At 41.8% G+C, this 19,041-nt stretch overlaps 1 protein-coding gene across 2 annotated transcripts in view; it reads left to right on the top strand.

Annotated features, from left to right (window-relative positions):
* Positions 1 to 11,666: 11,666 nt before the first annotated feature.
* The window catches only part of LOC111962667 (homeodomain-interacting protein kinase 3), a 58,263-nt gene continuing 50,888 nt past the window's right edge, over positions 11,667 to 19,041 (top strand). For both annotated transcript variants that reach the window (XM_023985925.3, XM_023985923.3), the window contains exon 1: positions 11,667 to 12,608. In XM_023985925.3, the coding sequence (XP_023841693.1) occupies positions 11,917 to 12,608 (692 nt within the window). In that variant the 5' untranslated portion in view covers positions 11,667 to 11,916. The remainder of the gene's footprint in view (positions 12,609 to 19,041) is intronic.

Raw genomic sequence — 19,041 nt, 5'->3', positions numbered from 1 at the left:
CTCGTTGCGTCTTCACATGGGAACAAAGAACACTGCACCGCGCAAAAAATGTGTCGGCTGCAGAAGAAGAGAAACACTGCAGAGCGCAGTCAGGATGCAGCGGCCGTCTGAAGAGCAGTGAACGCCTACACGTTGAGTCACACTGTATTTGTATACATGTAATAGTTGCTAATTGTAAAAAAAAAAAGTTTTCTATTTCGCGGATTTCACTTATGCGGGTCATTTTCGGAACGTAACCCCGCGATAAACGAGGGATTACTGTATACAGAGAAGAGAGTCGGCCGAGAATTGAACCCTGTGGCACTCCCATAGAGACTGCAGAGGTCCGGACAACAGCCCTCCGATTATACACTGACTCTATCAGAGGAAGTTGGTGAACCAACCGAGGCAATCATTTGAGAACAAAGGCTGTTGATCTGCCGATAAGAATGTGGTGGATTGACAGAGTGAAAGCCTTGCCAGGTCGATGAATACGGCTGCACAGTAATGTCTCTTATCGATGGCGTGTTATGATATCGTTTAGGACCTTAATGCTCGTGTTGAACATCACTTTATTGTATAGGTGATTTACAGCATCACACTAAATAATACACTAAATAGAGCAACTCGCCACGCTTCCCCATTTCTCCTTCACCCAATCCAGACAGCTGATGTTCTGAAAGAGCTGCACAAATCAGCGGGCTAGACAATCTGGACCCTCTCTTTCTAACATTATCTGCCGAAATTGTTGCAACCCCTATTACTAGCCTGTTCAACCTCTCTTTCGTATCGTCTGAGATTCCCAAAGATTGGAAAGCTGCAGCGGTCATCCCCCTCTTCAAAGGGGGAGACACTCTAGGCKCAAACTGCTACAGACCTATATCTATTCTACCCTGCCTTTCTAAGGTCTTTGAAAGCCAAGTTAACAAAACAGATCACAGACTATTTCGAATCCCACCGTACCTTCTCCGCTATGTAATCTGGTTTCAGAGCTGGTCATGGGTGCATCCCAGCCACACTTAACTTCTTATGGCTGCAGGGGCAGTATTGAGTAGCTTGGATGAAAGGTGCACAGAGGTGCCCAGAGTAAACGGCCTACTCCTCAGTCATAGTTGCTAATATTTGCATATTATTATTATTAGTATTGGATAGAAAACACTCTGAAGTTTCTAAAACTGTTTGAATTATGTCTGTGAGTATAACAGAACTCATATGGCAGGAAAAAAACGGAGAAGTTCCACTTCCTGTTTGAATTTTTTCTGAGGGTGGCAGATTTTCAACAAAGCTCTCATTGAAATTACAGCGAGATAGGGATGAGTTTTCCTACGATGAGTTTTCCTACTTCCTACGGCTTCCACTAGATGTCAACAGTCAATAGAACTTTGTCTGATGACTCTAATGTGAAGAGGGGCCGAAGGAGACAGGAATTAGTCACCACTGCCACGAGCTGACCATGCTTTGACCACACGTGAGAGGCAGCTCCGTTCCATCTCTCAACTGAAGTCAATGTAATTCTCCGGTTGGAACGTTATTCAAGACGTATGTTAACAACATTCTAAAGATTGATTCAGTACATCGTTTGACATGTTTCTACTGACTGTTACTGAACTTTTGGACATTTCGTCACGTTATAGTGGACGCGCTTTGTGACTTTGGAATTGTTTACCAAACGCGCTAACCAAAGTAGCTAATTGGACATAAATAACGGACATTATCGAACAAATCAAGCATTTATTGTGGACCTGGGATTCCTAGGACTGCGTTCTGATGAAGTTCATCAAAGGTAAGTGGAAACATTTATCATGTATTCGTTTGTCTCCAAAAATGGCGGCTAATTTATTATATTTCTGAGCGCCGTCTCAGATTATTGGCATGGTTGCTTTTTCCGTAAAGTTTTTTTATAAATCTGACACAGCTTGCGTTGCATTTAAGGAGAGGTATATCTATAATCCATGTGTATACTTGTATTATCATCTTCCATTATATGATATTTCTGTTGAAACGATGTGCTATGCAAAATCACTTGATGTTTTTGGGAACTAGTGAATGTAACGCGCCAATGTAAACTCAGATTTTTTTAATATAATATGAACTTTATCAAACAAAACATGCATGTATTGTAACATGAAGTCCTATGAGTGTCATCTGATGAAGATTAATCAAAGGTTAGTGATTCATTTATCTCTATTTTCTGCTTTTTGTGACCTGCCTATAACTGTGACTGCTATATTTCGCTGGGAAAATGGCTGTGCTTATTGTGGTTTGGTGGTGACCTAACATAATCGTTTGTAGTGCTTTCGATGAAAAGCATATTTGGGGGCCTCCCGGGTGGCGCAGTGGTCTAGGGCACTGCATCGCAGTGCTAGCTGCGCCACCAGAGTCTCTGGGTTCGCGCCCAGGCTCTGTCGCAGCCGGCCGCGACCGGGAGGTCCGTGGGGCGACGCACAATTGGCCTAGCGTCGTCCGGGTTAGGGAGGGTTTGGCCGGTAGGGATATCCTTGTCTCATCGCGCTCCAGCGACTACTGTGGCGGGCCGGGCGCAGTGTGCGCTAACCAAGGGGGCCAGGTGCACGGTGTTTTTCTTCCGACACATTGGTGCGGCTGGCTTCCGGGTTGGAGGCGCGCTGTGTTAAGAAGCAGTGCGGCTTGGTTGGGTTGTGCTTCAGAGGACGCGTGGCTTTCGACCTTCGTCTCTCCCGAGCCCGTACGGGAGTTGTAGCGATGAGACAAGATAGTAATTACTAGCGATTGGATACCATGAAAATTGGGGAGAAAATGGGATAAAAAAATTATTTGAAAAAAAGAAAAGCATATTTGAAATCGGACACTTGTGGGATTAACAACAAGATTACCTTTAAAATGATATAAGACACATGTATGTTTGAGGAATTTTAATTATGAGATTTCTGTTGTTTGAATTTGGCGCCCTGCACTTTCACTGGCTGTTGTCATATCGATCCCGGTAGCGGGATTGCAGCCATATTTAAGCACTTAAATCCTGAGAATATTTTTTGCTTTTACATTTATGTAAAATTTGCTTACTGCCCCAATAGGTCCACAGACGACGCAATCGCAATCACACTGCACACTGCCCTAACACATCTGGACAAGAGGAATACCTATGTAATAATGCTGTTCATCYATTACAGCTCAGCATTTAACACCATAGTACCCTCCAAACTCGTTATTAAGCTCGAGACCCTGGGTCTTGACCCCGCCCTGTGCAACTGGGTGCACCCCCCTATCCACATCGACGGGACAGTAGTGGAGAAGGTGGAATGTTTTAAGTTCCTCGGCATACACATCACGGACAAACTGAAATGGTCCACCCACACAGACAGCATGGTGAAGAAGGCGCAACAGCGCCTCATAAACCTCAAGAGACTGAAGAAATTTGGCTTGTCACCAAAAACACTCACAAACTTTTACAGATGCACAATCGAGAGCATCCTGTCGGGCAATATCACCGCCTAGTACGGCAACTGCTCCGCCCCCAAAACCGTAAGGCTCTCCAGAGGGTAGTGAGGTCTGCACAACGCATCACCAGGGGTAAACTACCTGCCCTTCAGGACACCTACACCACCCGATGCCACAGGAAGGCCAAAAAGATCATCAAGGACAACAACTATCATCCAGAAYGCGAGGTCAGTACAGTTGCATCAAAGCTGGGACCGAGAGACTGAAAAACAGCTTCTATCTCAAGGCCATCAGACTGTTACCATCACTAACATTGAGTGGCTGCTGCCAACATACTGAATCAAATCTCTACCACTTTAATAATAAAAAATTGGATGTAATAAATGTATCACTAGTCACTTCAAACAATGATATAATGTTTACATACCCAACATTACTCATCTCGTATATACTTRACCATCTACTGCATCTGGCCTATGCCATTCGGCCATCACTCATCCATATATTTATATGTACATATTCTTATTCATTCCTTTACACTTGTGTGTATAAGGTAGTTGTTGTGAAATTGTTAGATTACTTGTTAGATATTACTGCACGGTCGGAACTAGAGGCACAAGCATTTCGCTACACTCGCATTAACATCTGCTAACCATGTGTATGTGACCAATAAAATTTGATTTGATGTTGGTTGTCAAGCCTTTGCTGAAAATTCACTGTCTTTTTGTGACTTTGAAGGTGAGAATGATAAAAAAAATATATATATATTTAGAGGAATCAAATACTATGTATAAAACCAAAACGTATATAAAACCAAAATATATATATATACTGTTGTCATGACGTTGGCCTGTGGGTAAGGTTTATGACCCCCCCCATAAATACCTTTCTCCCTTCCCTCTCTCTTGACTCTACAGAGGGACTCTTGTAAAGCCTTTGTTAAACATAGAGAGTCTGGGAACATCAAACAAGTGGAGGGAAAGGAACCATATTTCYGTAATAGAACCAGTTGAAAATATGCGTTGGTACTTAATGAATATGATGTCAGTTCGGTTGTCATCTGAGACATTATGACTGATGACAGGACGACCTAAACTGTATCTGGGAAAGTCTACACATTATAGTTATCAGATTCACATGGAATTATTGTGCAATTCAAATGTTTAAATATAAAATTATTGGTGAAAAGATTAAATGTAATTTTTGCTTCCAAATGAGAGATTTGGATTTTCATAAGGTTAGGGCTCTGCTCAATCAYTGGCCCACCCCTGTGAAGAGARATGGGTTATAAACTATGAAACACACCCTTCTCCCTCCACTATATAAGCCCTTGACGAAAATGTAACCTCCTGTTCCGAGTACATTAGGATGACGATCCGATGTCAGAAGGATTCAAATAATAACTACAGAACGAAGCCAACCTCAGCGTGAGCTTTGGTTGCGAATGGTATGAACTTTGAACTCTTARTCGCTACAGAAGTGATACCTCCTAGCCGTTGAGTTAGCAGCGGCCGCTGTAAACGTGGGCTAGGAAAGGACGGACAGAGTATCCCGTCTACCACACAACGACGACACTACAACGTTTCCCGTTCACCACCAGAGACACTCTTCAAGGGACAAAGGACTCTGTTGAGCAACCCGGCCTTCCATCTACCACCAACCTATTGAAGCGCAGCTCAGAGTAAATATTTATTGCATTTTCCTTTTCCAAATGGGCGGTAATTTAGAATGCATAAGATTCTGTATTTACGATAGAGTAGCTGCCTACGGCCCAATAGAGACATCACTTCTCCCTTTGTTCTTCAATCTTCCCGCTCTTTCACTCAAACCCAGCCCTCTTTTCTTTGTGTAACCAGCTATCATATCTGTTCCGTCCGCTAGGGATGTTTTCCTTTATGACGTCATTTMTAKWKAAGGTATGATTCATTCTGTGTATATGTAATTCTGTGTGATTAGTTAGGTATTTAGTAAATAAATAATGAAACCCAATATTGTATTGCTAATTCAACTTGTTAGCCAGGGTTCATGAAGATAACCAAGAATTTACAACTTTCAGATTAGACTGAAATAAGGTGACGATTAATATTGACTGCTATTGATGTAAAATATTACTAGGTCTTTAACAGTTTATTCGGAAGATAACTGCTCTATAAATACTATTTCATGGTGCCCCGACTTTCTAGTTAATTACATGATTAGCTCAATCAGGTAATATTAATTACAGAGAAAGGATTTTATAGAATAGCATGTCATATCACTTAATCCGGCATAGCCAAAAACACGACACTGTATATATATATATATATATATATATATGTCCTTTGTTGGAGAAATTACTCTAGTTTGTAACCCCAGGCTTTTCCCCCACATTAGGGACTAGTTGATTCAAATAATTAAAGCTTGATGAATAGTTGCTTATTTGAATCCGATGTGTAGTGCTAGGGCAACAACCAAAACGTGCACAAATTGGGGTCCCAAGGACGGAGTTTGGGAAACACTGCATTAGGGACTCTTGGAGCAATGGAAGCAAGGCTAGAGCACCACAGTATGAGTCATAAATACCATAAAACCTAGCGGTCAAACAGGGAAATGGTTCCAATTGTTTTTCCACCGTTCATAGAAACTCTTAAAGTAAGATCTGTGTTCTGTGTAGGCTTGCCCTGGTGTAACATTTTAACTGTGTAAATCTCTCTAGGACAAGGTGACTTGTATCAATATATTCTGCTCTATTTACRCAARCGAAAATGCTAATTAGCATCAAAGTAGACATCATGTAAAACTACAAATCCCTGCATGTCATCGCTAGCTGACACATTTGCTAACAGGTATMGTGTCAACTTAAAACTTACGGAAAGCAGTTCACAGAATTGTCCATTTAAAGAAATGTTGCCAATTTATTAATTTCTACATTTAGCTAACATAGTTAATCCAGAGATTCTTACCTTTGCCTCGATTCGGCAGTCTCAGTAAAATCATCATGGCATTTGTAGTACTTCATGATAGCCACTTTAGCAGCTAATTAGCATTTCATTTTTGGAGGGTAAATACAGGCGAATCTATTGATAAAAGTCACCTTGTCCGTGCGGGATTTACGTGGTTATCAAAACGTCACGCCAGGGCAAGAATACACCGGACATAGACCTTATTTTGTTTGGAAAAACTATTGGAACTATTTCCCTGTTTGACTGCTAGGTTTTATAGGTATTATGACACCTCCACTGTGGGGCTCTATTAATTTTGAGTTGCATGTAATACATATATCTAACAGCAGAGGGAAACAGAACACTTTCAATATTTGCCCAGACATTGGCCATGTTTGAGAGGATCAAAACCGCAATGTATCATGGGTAAATTGTGACTGACGTACAAATAATAATGAGTCTTTATTTATAATGCAAGGTGATTGGTAGGCAGTCATCWGGAGTTGATTTAATGCTCTCGAACACGGCCATTAACTTCAAGTTTATTCACACAGACTTTCTCGAGGTGTTCTCTTTTTATCAAGTTGCGGAGACCATAGGGCAGTCTGAGGGTCTTGGAGAGTTCTTTCCCCTGGTSCTTCACACCTGTTTGTTACCACATCACTAGCCAGCTACCACCCAGTTATTCAACCCTGCACCTTACTATTTATTTGACTAGGCAAGTCAGTTAAGAGCAAATTCTTATTTTCAATGACAGCCTAGGAATAGTGGGTTAACTGCCTTATTCAGGGGCAGAACGGCAGATATTTTTTTTACCTTGTCAGCTTGGGAATTTGATCTTGCAACCTTTCAGTTACTAGTCCAACGCTCTAACCACTAGGCTACATGCCACCCCTACAAGTGGCTGCTGCCCTATATACATAGAATCACTGGCCACTTTAATAATGTTTACATGCTGCTTTACTCATCTCATATSTATATACTGTATTATATTCTACTGTATTTAAGTCAATGCCACTCCGACATTGCTCGTACTAATATTTATATATTTATTATTTCCATTCTTTTACTTTCAGATTTGTGTGTATTGTTGTGAATTGTTAGATACTACTGCACTGTTAGAGCTAGGAACACAAGCATTTTGCTACACCCACAATAACATCTGCTAAAAATGTGTATGTGACCAATACAATTTGATTTTATCAGATGAACACAGTTATTGTTTATTGCCAGTCGCATGCTGGTTTAGGCTGTCAATGCCCTGTCTAGTGTCTATCTATTTTTATTTGTGAAAGGTATTTCTTGCTGTCCTTTGGAAGCTTAAAGACAAGGTCCTTATGCTTCCAAAACCGTACCGCAAGCGATGCGTTTTAATGTTCAGACCTGAGCGTTAACAATATACCCCTACAGAACAATATCCCCTACAGAAGACGCCTTCATCCAATGACCTACGCCTTGAAAACACCTACAGCGTTTTTGCGCAAAATGAAACGCAGCATCATCTGGATATGTGTGCAACAAAAGTTCAACTTTCACCTAATGCCTCGATCACACCGACATCGTTTTTTKATTTTGGTACACCAGAAGTACATTCATTTCCAATGGAACGCTGCATTTGCCGTGCAGCATTGGGGTGCAGAGGCAGTTTCAGTGRGTTCTATGTGGTGCATATGCTGGATTTATCGAATTTATGCATCAAATTGTATGCATAGACAGCTTGACATAAATAGTAGCAGAAGGTGAATGTTGAACTGTTGTTGCACACATATGCTGCATACCATTTTTGCTTAATGATGCTGTAGGTGTGATCAAGGCATCTGCTACCATTTCAGTCAAGCCATCTATGCATACAATTTGATAAATCCAATGTATGCACCACACAGAATGCAGAGCAACTGCCTCTGCAAAACAATGCTGCAAGGCAAATGCAGCCTTCCATCGGAAATGAATGTATTCTGGTGTGCCAAAACACAACGGCGCTGTCGGTGTATTCGAGGCTTTATGTGTAATGTAATGTAAGACCTTGATCACACCTGTTATTGCGCAAAATAGTAGGCAGCATCATCTGGATATGTGTGCAACAAATGTTCAACATTCACCTTCTGCTAGTATTTCTGTCAAGCCATCMACACATACAGTTTGACGCATACGTTCGATAAATACAACGTATGTACCACAGAACGCCCTGCAACTGCCTCTGGCAATGCAGCAAGGCAAACGCAGCGTTTCATTGGAAAATAATGTAATTCTGGGGTACCAAAATGCCCTCCCTGTCGGTGTGATCGAAGCGTAATGAGAGTCATGATCAAAGGCTAGCTTGCAGGCAGGTCTTGATTTGAATTTTTTTTTTTACATTTTAGAATTGCCCAGAATATAAAATGAATTGTTATGGATAGAATGCAGAGAGTCCTTATCAATTGTGTCTAAAAACGGATTATATTTATATTTTATGTGGTGGGGTCACCCCCATGACGTTGAAAATACATTTGATAGAATTGCATTAATTGCATTAGAGTTCAATTAAGGATATTGGTGGTAAATTAAGTTCATTTTGAAATGGTACTATAATTGGATTGCCGTAACTGATCACATGAGGGTATGGGGAATGTCCACATTTGCACATATCTGTCATAGTTTTTGTTTTTTATCTTTAATAAATGTTAATTGTTGTAGTTTAAAAGTAGTTTTGATGATATCACGCACATTTCTCAAAAGTCAGCTKGCTCATGGTGAGTCGATTTCTCTGCTCTTGTTCCAGGACTCTCAAACATTCCACACGCAACAGGGGTGGGGAGGGACTCAGCAACAACGAGCAAAGTGCTGGAACAGTGCGGTCTCTGGAACAACTGGTCCCCATAAAGGTTAGAAATATGGGTTTCGTGGCCCTTGAAACGAAAACAAGAGCCAATTTTTCCCGAAACTGGCAGTGGACGAAGACTGGTTTCATTTAATGGTGCAATACGTGAGTTATTTGGAGTTTAACATGTGGGAGATGGTGGGTTTATCGAGATCCTCGTTGTCCAATAGAACAAGATGGCAGCATTGCAGGCAAACCGAGCATGGTGTGGGTACTTGTTAACTCGTTAGCATGTTCAGAGAAGCCCTGGATTCTGTCATTTACCATTGTTTATAAAGGTATGTGCGCTACAATAATATCAAGCCCAACTTATATTTTTATGCATTTCGTCGGTAGCTAGATATCTAGCAAATAGTTAGTTTCACGTTAGCTAGCTTGTTAGCAAATATGTCAAGCTCGCTAACGTTAGCCACTAACGATAGCAAAAAGTTTGTTCGTCAGCCTGGGTTGACTTTTTGATTCGTCCTTTAACTACATTTCGTCTATTTTTTGGGGGGGATTTAGCTAATTATTGCCATCTCCATTCTCCTACCCATACTGTACATAGTTTAGTTAGCGAGCTAATCTTTAATTCAGATACCAATCTTGGCTGTTTAGCTAACGTTAGCTAGCTAATGTTACAACTTTAACTTACTAGCTACAACTTGAATTTACAAGCTAACGTTACATTCACCAGCCAGATAGCAGCTTATAATAACCATATTTTATAACTCGGTCATATAGCTAGATAAAATATTCGTTGTATAATGTACATACTAGTGGATTTCTGCCTTGATACTACTAGTTTAGTTACTTCCTTGAAGCCACGTAACAGTTAGTCAGGTGTTTTATCAATCACCCATACCCCTCAGTCTACTCTGCACCTCACGCATTTGTTGATGATTTACACGTGGCCTCTTATGGCAGGCAGCCTTCTAATCCAGAAATGGTGAGGAGGAGTGTAATTCAATACTGGGCTAGGGTCTCCTACCATTGCTGGGGTGTGGTGTAGGGACAGCAGGCATTGCAGCTGGCTCTGTTTTGGTACTTAGTGTGGTAGCTACTAAGTGTCTGACAAGCATATGAAAATAATGATAAAGAAAGGGTACCCCGGAMTGTGAACCTTTTTTAATGGGGGTTTTGTTTTGCAAGGTTCCTTTCGMTAGGACGACATGCTTTAGTTAAATGTGTTATACAACTTAGCCATGTTTTATATTTTGTTTTCAATATTACTTCAATTAGGAACTGAAGTAATGTAGATAATTTTGATACAGAAGACACCCATTAGCCTGTCTGAACTTGGCATATTTGTACCCTAAGGTGTAACTAGTTAGCCTGGCTGATGTGACTCACAGCGAGGGAGTTGTAAGTGCAGTATTTGCACAGAAGTGTGCTCCTGAATGTGCTCATTTATGTTTGGTTCTCTCAATGTTTTTTTTATTCTTTCCTTGGTGTTGAGACCTCCAGTCATTTGGATTTGAAAATACAGTTATATTTGGCGGCACTCTGGGGCTTTGTGGTTTTCCATGTGGGTGTTTGAGTGGGAAAGACACAGGATAAACAATCAGTAAAAAAACATCCCCTTCATTATTGGTACATCGTGCCTACTTCAAAATAGCCTTTCCATACATGCCAGGAGGACTTCGAGTTAGGTGTTAGTAACTCTAGTTGTAACTAGTGCCATGTCAGCGTAAAACCTTCCCATACTTTGAAGCAAACACTAACTATAATCAGCAGAACAGCTAAACCTGTCATATTTCCCAACTTTGCTGGTACTCCAACAGAGACCATAGAGGCAAGCTTACATTTTAAACGGTTTATGCTGAATGCTTATCTTTTGACATGCAAGCAGATTGTCTGTCTCTGTTTGCCTGTGGTCTATAGTGTCACGGTTTGCTGGTTGAATAAAGCTGCTCTTATCTACTGTAGTTACCTTTATGCTTTTTCTGCTTTTCCTGCCTGAGTGACAGGCAGCATAGCTCGCCCACAGAGTTATGCGATCCCCCTCATTACGTTTAGTTTAGAGTTTTTTGCTGAATGCCCTAGTATAGCTTGCTATTGAACAAATAGCATGCCTGCCGTTCCCCCAATTTCTATCTGATCTAACTGAAATGTTTAAGTGCATCCTCCCTAACATGCTTTGTTATCCTTCTCAATACAACTTCCACCAATCACCCACATAACAACAACGTGGCTGGCTAAATTGCATTTGAAGTAGTTCAAGTAAACTAATCATTCCCTTTTCTCTCTTACAGGTATGACCTCACACGTTTTGGTCTACCCACCACATGTTTATCAAACCCAAACAAGTGCCTTTTGCAGTGTGAAGAAACCCACAGTTGAGCTCAATCGCTGTGCTTTTCATAGGAGGACCCTGCAGATCTATATAATTGGAGTAAACCTTGGCATTGCAAAGCCTACCAATATKCTCCTTTCAATTAAGACGAAAGTGTCTTGTAGACCCCAGAGTGGGCAGGACTTATCTTTGCAGGCAGCTACATCCCTGAAAGAAGTACACAGGGAGTTGCTCCAAAAAACGACCCAGGCCCCCCACCCCCCCCTGTCAAGGCAAGGGTCCAGAGAAGCTGAGGCTGCAGGGGGACAGCAGTGTATGTACAGTCAGCCTGGGTTTCGGGGACTGTGGCCAGAGAAGCAGCAGTGAACAAGGTGAAGGAGAGAGCACAGTGGAGGTTTGAACTAATTGGACAGCTTCCTGCGATGTGGGCTGAACTGTAAGGGTGAGTGGAGAACAGTGGGAAAGCCATGCAGATAGTGGAGGACATTTCCATGATACCTGCCATGTTGCAAACTAATGTAGGGAACAAGAACACCATGGGGGGAGTGCCCCCCAAACAGAATGTTGGTGGGACTGGGGCTCGTAATGCGGCAGGGGATGGGGACTACCAGTTGGTGCAGCATGAGGTCTTGTGCTCCATGAAGAACACTTATGAGGTGCTGGAGTTCCTAGGTCGTGGCACCTTCGGACAGGTGGTGAAGTGTTGGAAGCGAYGCACAGGGGAGGTTGTGGCTATCAAGATCTTAAAGAACCACCCATCGTATGCAAGGCAGGGTCAGATTGAGGTGGGCATCCTTGCCCGTCTGAGTGGGGAGAACGCTGATGAGCACAACCTGGTGCGGGCATTCGAGTGCTTCCAGCACCGCAGCCACACTTGCCTGGTGTTTGAAATGCTGGAGCAAAACCTCTATGACTTTCTCAAGCAGAACAAGTTCAGCCCGCTGCCATTGAAGGTGATCAGACCGGTCTTACAGCAGGTGGCCACTGCGCTGAAGAAGCTCAAGAACTTGGGCCTGATCCACGCTGACCTGAAGCCGGAGAACATTATGCTGGTGGACCCGGTGCGACAGCCTTACCGGGTGAAAGTGATCGACTTTGGCTCGGCCAGCCACGTGTCCAAAGCCATGTGCTCCACGTACCTGCAGTCACGCTACTACAGGTAGGTCGGGCCTGCCCCTTAACTAATAGGGTCTTGTTCATGCCTTTATCTTCCTAGAAACACATTTTAAAAGTTAACAGAAATCAGGACAACCCCAGTAGGGCTACTAAGTAAGCACTAACCAGTTTGAGATACAGGGGCAGCATTTCACAAGGGTTAGCATCTTTTCCAGAGCTTCAAGGTATTTAGGCTATTATGTTATGTAATGTGAACAAATGGCCCTGTAATAATCTACAGGTTTTTGAGGGAGCTTGACAGCATGCAAACACTTCCASTGCACTGCCTCTGTTAACCATCAGTCACACCCAAATGAGCCTGGATTACGTAACCTGCTGAAGGAACAGAAATTATTACATGCACAAGAATGCCTTATGTCTTGTATGTTTCTGGATGAGACAAATGGAACATTCTCAGGAAGTATAAGCCTTTTGGTCACTACCCTATGTATACACAGGCATAAGCTTCCACTTGAACAATTATGTGAAATGTTTAACCAGTGTTGCATAACATACAGTCGTGAGTGACCCGCTTCCGTGTTATGGTGTCGAGCTTCTCAAAAACTATCCTGGTCTGAGGTGCTTACAAGACCAGTTTCCTCTCAAGCAGYGCTCTACGCTGACCTTTTTTACAAGGAGCACGTGTGTGCCTAAGTTGAAAAGTGTAGGRGCACAAAGAAATTTAGGAGCAAATATTTTAGATATTAAGGATTCTTTCTAGGCGCACTGGTGCTCCTAAATGACATTTATAGGTGGCACAGTAAAGTATTTAGGAACAAATGCAAGTAAAATGGTCGCACTACACAGCCCAGTCATGGCGAGGCTGCATGTAGCCAGAGAGGTCAGTCAGGCGGGGGCAAGAATGTTGCGTGTAAATGTGCATTTTGAGACCGGAAATCAGGTATTCGGACATTCCTCTGTTTAGTGTACAGCACATGGCACCCAGAAGTGTTTTTAGAACTCTGTCTGCTTTARGGAATTGGGAACAACATCCACGTCTCTTTAAAAATATTTATAATAATTTATCGATCCTACAAGCAATACAGAAATCTTATTGTGGGAGATTATACGTTTTAAATACCTCAATGGACTGTAAAGGAAATCAAACTATCACCCTTATGCACTTAACTTCTTATGGCTGCAGGGGCAGTATTGAGTAGCTTGGATGAAAGGTGCACAGAGGAGCCCAGAGTAACCTGCCTGCTCCTCAGTCATAGTTGCTAATATATGCATATTAGTATTGGATAGAAAACACTCTGAAGTTTCTAAAACTGTTTGAATTATGTCTGTGAGTATAACATAACTCATATGGCAGGCAAAAACCAGAGAAAAAATCCAAACAGGAAGTGGAAACTCTGAGGCTGGTAGATTTTCAACCAAGCTCCCATTGAAATCACAGCGAGATATGGATGAGTTTTCACTTCCTACGGCTTCCACTAGATGTCAACAGTCTGTAGAACTTTGTCTGATGACTCTACTGTTAAGGGGGGCTGGATGAGAGGAGAATTAGTCAGGTCTGCCATGAGGTGACCATTCTTTGACCATGCGCGTTCACATGAGGGGGAGCTCTTTTCCATCGCACATCTGAAGTCAATGTAATTCTCCGGTTGGAACATTATTCAAGATTTATGTTAAAAACATTCTAAAGATTGATTCAATACATCGTTTCACATGTTTCTACGGACTGTTATGGAACTTTTGGACATTTCGTCAGGTTTTAGTGAACGCGCTTCCCCGACGTTGGATTTGTATACCAAACACGCAACAAAAATAGCTATTTGAACATAAATGATGGACATTACCGAAAAAACCCGAACATTTCTTGTGGGAGTCCTGGGAGTGCATTCCGACGAAGATCAGCAAAGGTAAGTGAAGATTTATAATGATTTTTATGAGTTTTGTTGACTGCACAATTTGGGCGGGTAACTGTATGGCTTGCTTTTGTGGCTGAATGCTGTTTTCAGATTATTGAATATTMTGTTTTGCCGTAAAMCTTTTTGAAGTCTGACAGCGGTTGCATTAAGAACAAGTGTATCTTTAATTCTATGTAAAACATTTATGATGAGTATTTCTGTTATTTGACGTGGCTCTCTGCAATTTCTCTGGATATTTTGGAGGCATTTCTGAACATGGCGCCAATGTAAACTGAGGTTTTTGYATATAAATATGAACTTAATCGAACAAGACATATATGTATTGTGTAATATGAAGTCCTATGAGTATCATCTGATGAAGATCATCAAAGGTTAGTGATAAATTTTATCTCTATTTGTGCTATTTGTGACTCCTGTCTTTGGCTGGAAAAATGGCAGAATTTTTCTTTGAGTTGGTGGTGACCTAACATAATCYTTTGTGGTGCTTTCGCTGAAAAGCCTATTTGAAATCGGACACTTTTTTGGGATTAACAACAAGATTACCTTTAAAATGGTATACAACACATGTATGTTTGAGGAATTTTAATTGAGATTTCTGTTTGAATTTGGCGCCCTGCACTTTCACTGGCTGTTGTCATATCGATCCCGTTACCGCGATTGCAGCCATAAAAAGTTAATCCCATTGAGAACCTGTGGTCATTCCTCAAGAGACGGATGGACAAACAAAAACCCACAAATTCTGATAAACTCCAAGCATTGATTATGCAAGAATGGGCTGCCATCAGTCAGGATGTGGCCCAGAAGTTAATTGACAGCATGCCAGGGCAGATTGCAGAGGTCTTGAAAAAGAAGGGTCAACACTGCAAATATTGACTCTTTGCATCAACTTCATGTAATTGTCAATTAAAGCCTTTGACACTTATGAAATGCTTGTAATTATACTTCAGTATTCCATAGTAACATCTGACAACAATATCTAAAGACACTGAAACAGCAAACTCTGAAAATTTGTGTCATTCTCAAAACWTTTGGCCACATACTTCTCCTTTTTCATGATGCCATCTATTTTGTGAAGTGCACCAATCCCTCCTGCAGCAAAGCACCCCCACAACATGATGCTGCCACCCCCGTGCTTCACGGATGGGATGGTGTTCTTCGGCTTGCAAGCCTCCCCCTTTATCCTCCAAACATAATGATGGTCATTATGGCCAAACAGTTCTATTTTTGTTTCATCAGACCAGAGGACATTTTACAAAAAGTATGATCTTTGTCCCCACGTGCAGTTGCAAACCGTTAGTCTCGCTTTTTTATGGGGGTTTGGAGAAGTTGGCTTCTTCCTTGCTGAATGGCCTTTCAGGTTATGTCGGAATAGGACTCGTTTTACTGTGGATATAGTTACTTTTGTACCGCGTTTTCCTCCAGCATCTTCACAAGGTCCTTTGCTGTTTCGGGATTGATTTGCACTTTTCGCACCCAAGTATTGTTTATCTCTAGGAAGACAGAACACGTCTCCTTCTTGAGAGCGGTATGACGGCTGCATGGTCCCATGGTGAACTTTGCGATACGACTGTCTGTACAGATGGAACGTGATATCCTTCAGGTCGTTTGGAAATTGACTTGTGGAGGTCAACAAAATTATTTTCTGAGGTCCTTGGCTGATTTCTTTTGATTTTCCCATGATGTCAAGCAAAGAGGCACTGAGTTTGAAGGTAGGCCTTGAAATAATTCCACAGGTACACCTCCAATGACTCAAATGATGTCAATTAGCCTATCAGAAGCTTCTAAAGCCATGACAATTTTCTGGACATTTCCAAGTCTTTTAAAGGCACAGTCCAACTTATGTATGTAAACTTCTGACCCACTAGAATTGTGTCAGTGAAATAATCTGTCTGTAAATCAAGTGTTGGGAAAATTTACTTGTCATGACAACAAGTAGATGTCCTGACTGACTTGACAAAACTATAGTTTGTTAACAAGAAATTTGTGGACTGCTTGAAAAAACGAGTTTTAATGACTCCAACCTAAGTGTATGTAAACTTCCGACTTAAACTGTATATCCATGGACTATTCGTGATTTTCTTAAGGTCTGGGGAGTTCCTGGCCATGGACCCAAAATATTGATGTTTTGTTCCCCGAGCCACTTAGTTATCACCTTTTGCCTTATGACAAGTTGCTCCATCATGCTGGAGAAGGCATTGTTCGTCCCAAACTGTTCCTGAATGGTTGGGGGAAGTTGCTCTCGGAGGATGTGTTGGTACCATTTCTTTATTCATGGTGTGTTCTTAGGCATAATTGAGTGAGCCCACTCCCTTGGCTGAGAAGGCAACCCACACAACATGAATGTTCTCAGGATGCTTTACTGTTGGCAATGACACAGGACTGATGGTAGCGCTCATCTTGTCTTCTCCGTACAAGCTTTTTTTCCGGATGCCCCAAACAATCGGAAAGGTTCATCAAGAGAAATGAATACTTTACCCCAGTCCTCAGCAGTCCATCCTGTACTTTTTGAAGAATATCAGTCTGTCCCTGATGTTTTCCTGGGAGAAGTGGCTTCTTTGCTGCCCCTTGAACCAAGCCATCCTCCAAAAGTCTTCGCCTCACTGTGCGTGCAGATGCACTCACACCTGCTCTGCCATTCCTGAGCAAGCTCTGTACTGGTGTTGCCCCGATCCCGCAGCTGAATCAACTTTAAGAGTTGGTCCTGGCGCTTGTGGACTTTCCTTTGGCGCCCTAAAGCCTTCTTTACAACAATTTGAACTGCTCCCTTGAAGTTCTTGATGATCCGATTAAATGGTTGATTTAGGTGCAATCTTACTGGCAGAATATCCTGGTGCACCTTTTGTGCAAAGCAACTATGACGGCACGTGTTTTCCTTGCAGGTAACCATGATTGACACAGGAAGAACAATGATTCCAGCACCACCCTCCTTTTATAGCTTCAGTCTGTTATTCAAACTCAATCAGCATGACAGACGATCTACAGCTCTTGTCCTCGTCAACACTCACACCTGTGTTAACGAGAGAATCACTGACATGCAATGATGTCAGCTGATCCTTTTGTGGCAGGGCTGAAATGCAGTGTAAATGTTTTTMGGGGATTCAGTTAATTTGCATGGCAAAGAGGYACTTTGCATTTAATTGCWATTCATCTGATCACTTTTCATAACATTCTGGAGTATATGCAAATTGCATCATACAAACTGAGGCAGCAGACTTTGTGAAAATTAATATTTGTGTTATTCTCAACTTTTGGCCACGACTGTATATATTGAAGCAACATCTCAAGACATCAGTCAGGAAGTTAAAGCTTGGTCGCAAATGGGTCTTCCAAATGGACAATGGTCACAAGCATACTTTCAAGTTGTGGCAAAATGGCTTAAGGATAACAAAGTCAAGGTATTGAAGTGGCCATCACAAAACCCTGACCTCAAGCCTCTGCTCACAAAATTTGTGAGCAGAACTGAAAAAGCACGCGTGAGCAAGGAGGCCTACAAACCTGACTCAGTTACACTAGCTCCGTCAGGAGGAATGGGCCAAAATTCACCCATCTTGTTGTGGGAAGCTTGTGGAAGGCTACCTGAAATGTTTGACCCAAGTTAAACAATTTAAAGGCAATGCTACCAAATACMAATTGAGTGTATGTAAACTTCTGACCCACTGGGAATGTGATGAYAGAAATAAAAGCTGAAATAAYTCATTRTCTCTACTATTATRCTGACATTTCACATTCTTAAAATAAAGTGGTGATCCTAACTGACCTAAAACAGGGAATTTTTACTCAGATTAAATGTCAGGAATTGTGAAACTGMGTTTAAATGGATTTGGCTAACACGGAACCCAAACCYGCTGCGCGCGTGCACAAATTTATTTTGTCCCACTACACCAAACCCGATCACGACACGCAGGTTAAAATATCAAAACAAACTGTGAACCAATTATATTAATTTGGACAGGTTGAAAAAGCATTAAACATTTATTGCAGTTTAGCTAGTTAGCTTGTACTTGCTAGCTAGCTTGCTGTTGCTAGTTAATTTSTCCTGGGATATAAACGTTWGGTTATTGTACCTGAAATGTACAASGTCCTCTACTCCGACAATTAATCCACACACACATCGGTCAKCCGAATCGTTTCTAGTCATCTCTCCTCCTTCCAGGCTTTTTCTTCTTTGAACTTATATGGTGATTGGCATCTAAACTTTCATAGTATTACTACACCGACCGGCAACACAGTTCGTCATTCAATCACCCACGTGGGTATAACCAATGAGGAGATGGCACGTGCGTACCTGCTTCTATAAACCAATGAAGAGATGGGAGAGGCAGAACTTGCAGCGCGATATACGTCAGAAATAGGAATGACTTCAATTTTAGCTCTTGGCAACGCAGATGCTCGTTGACGCGCAATAATTGAATAACACAGATTCCTAAATGTATTTTTCAARGCTCGCGCACGCGATGCTGAGCGGTGTGGTCAGCCTATAAGGTATATGTAAACTTCTGACTTCAACTGTATTGGAACTAGTGGAGGCTTAAATATCCTGACCTAGTGAGATATACATGGCAG

Source organism: Salvelinus sp. IW2-2015, linkage group LG4q.1:29 (genome assembly GCF_002910315.2).
Source record: "Salvelinus sp. IW2-2015 linkage group LG4q.1:29, ASM291031v2, whole genome shotgun sequence".
Lineage (NCBI taxonomy): Eukaryota > Metazoa > Chordata > Actinopteri > Salmoniformes > Salmonidae > Salvelinus > Salvelinus sp. IW2-2015.
The sequence above is the reverse complement of the archived record's forward strand: the minus strand, read 5'-3'. Positions and strand labels throughout refer to the sequence as shown.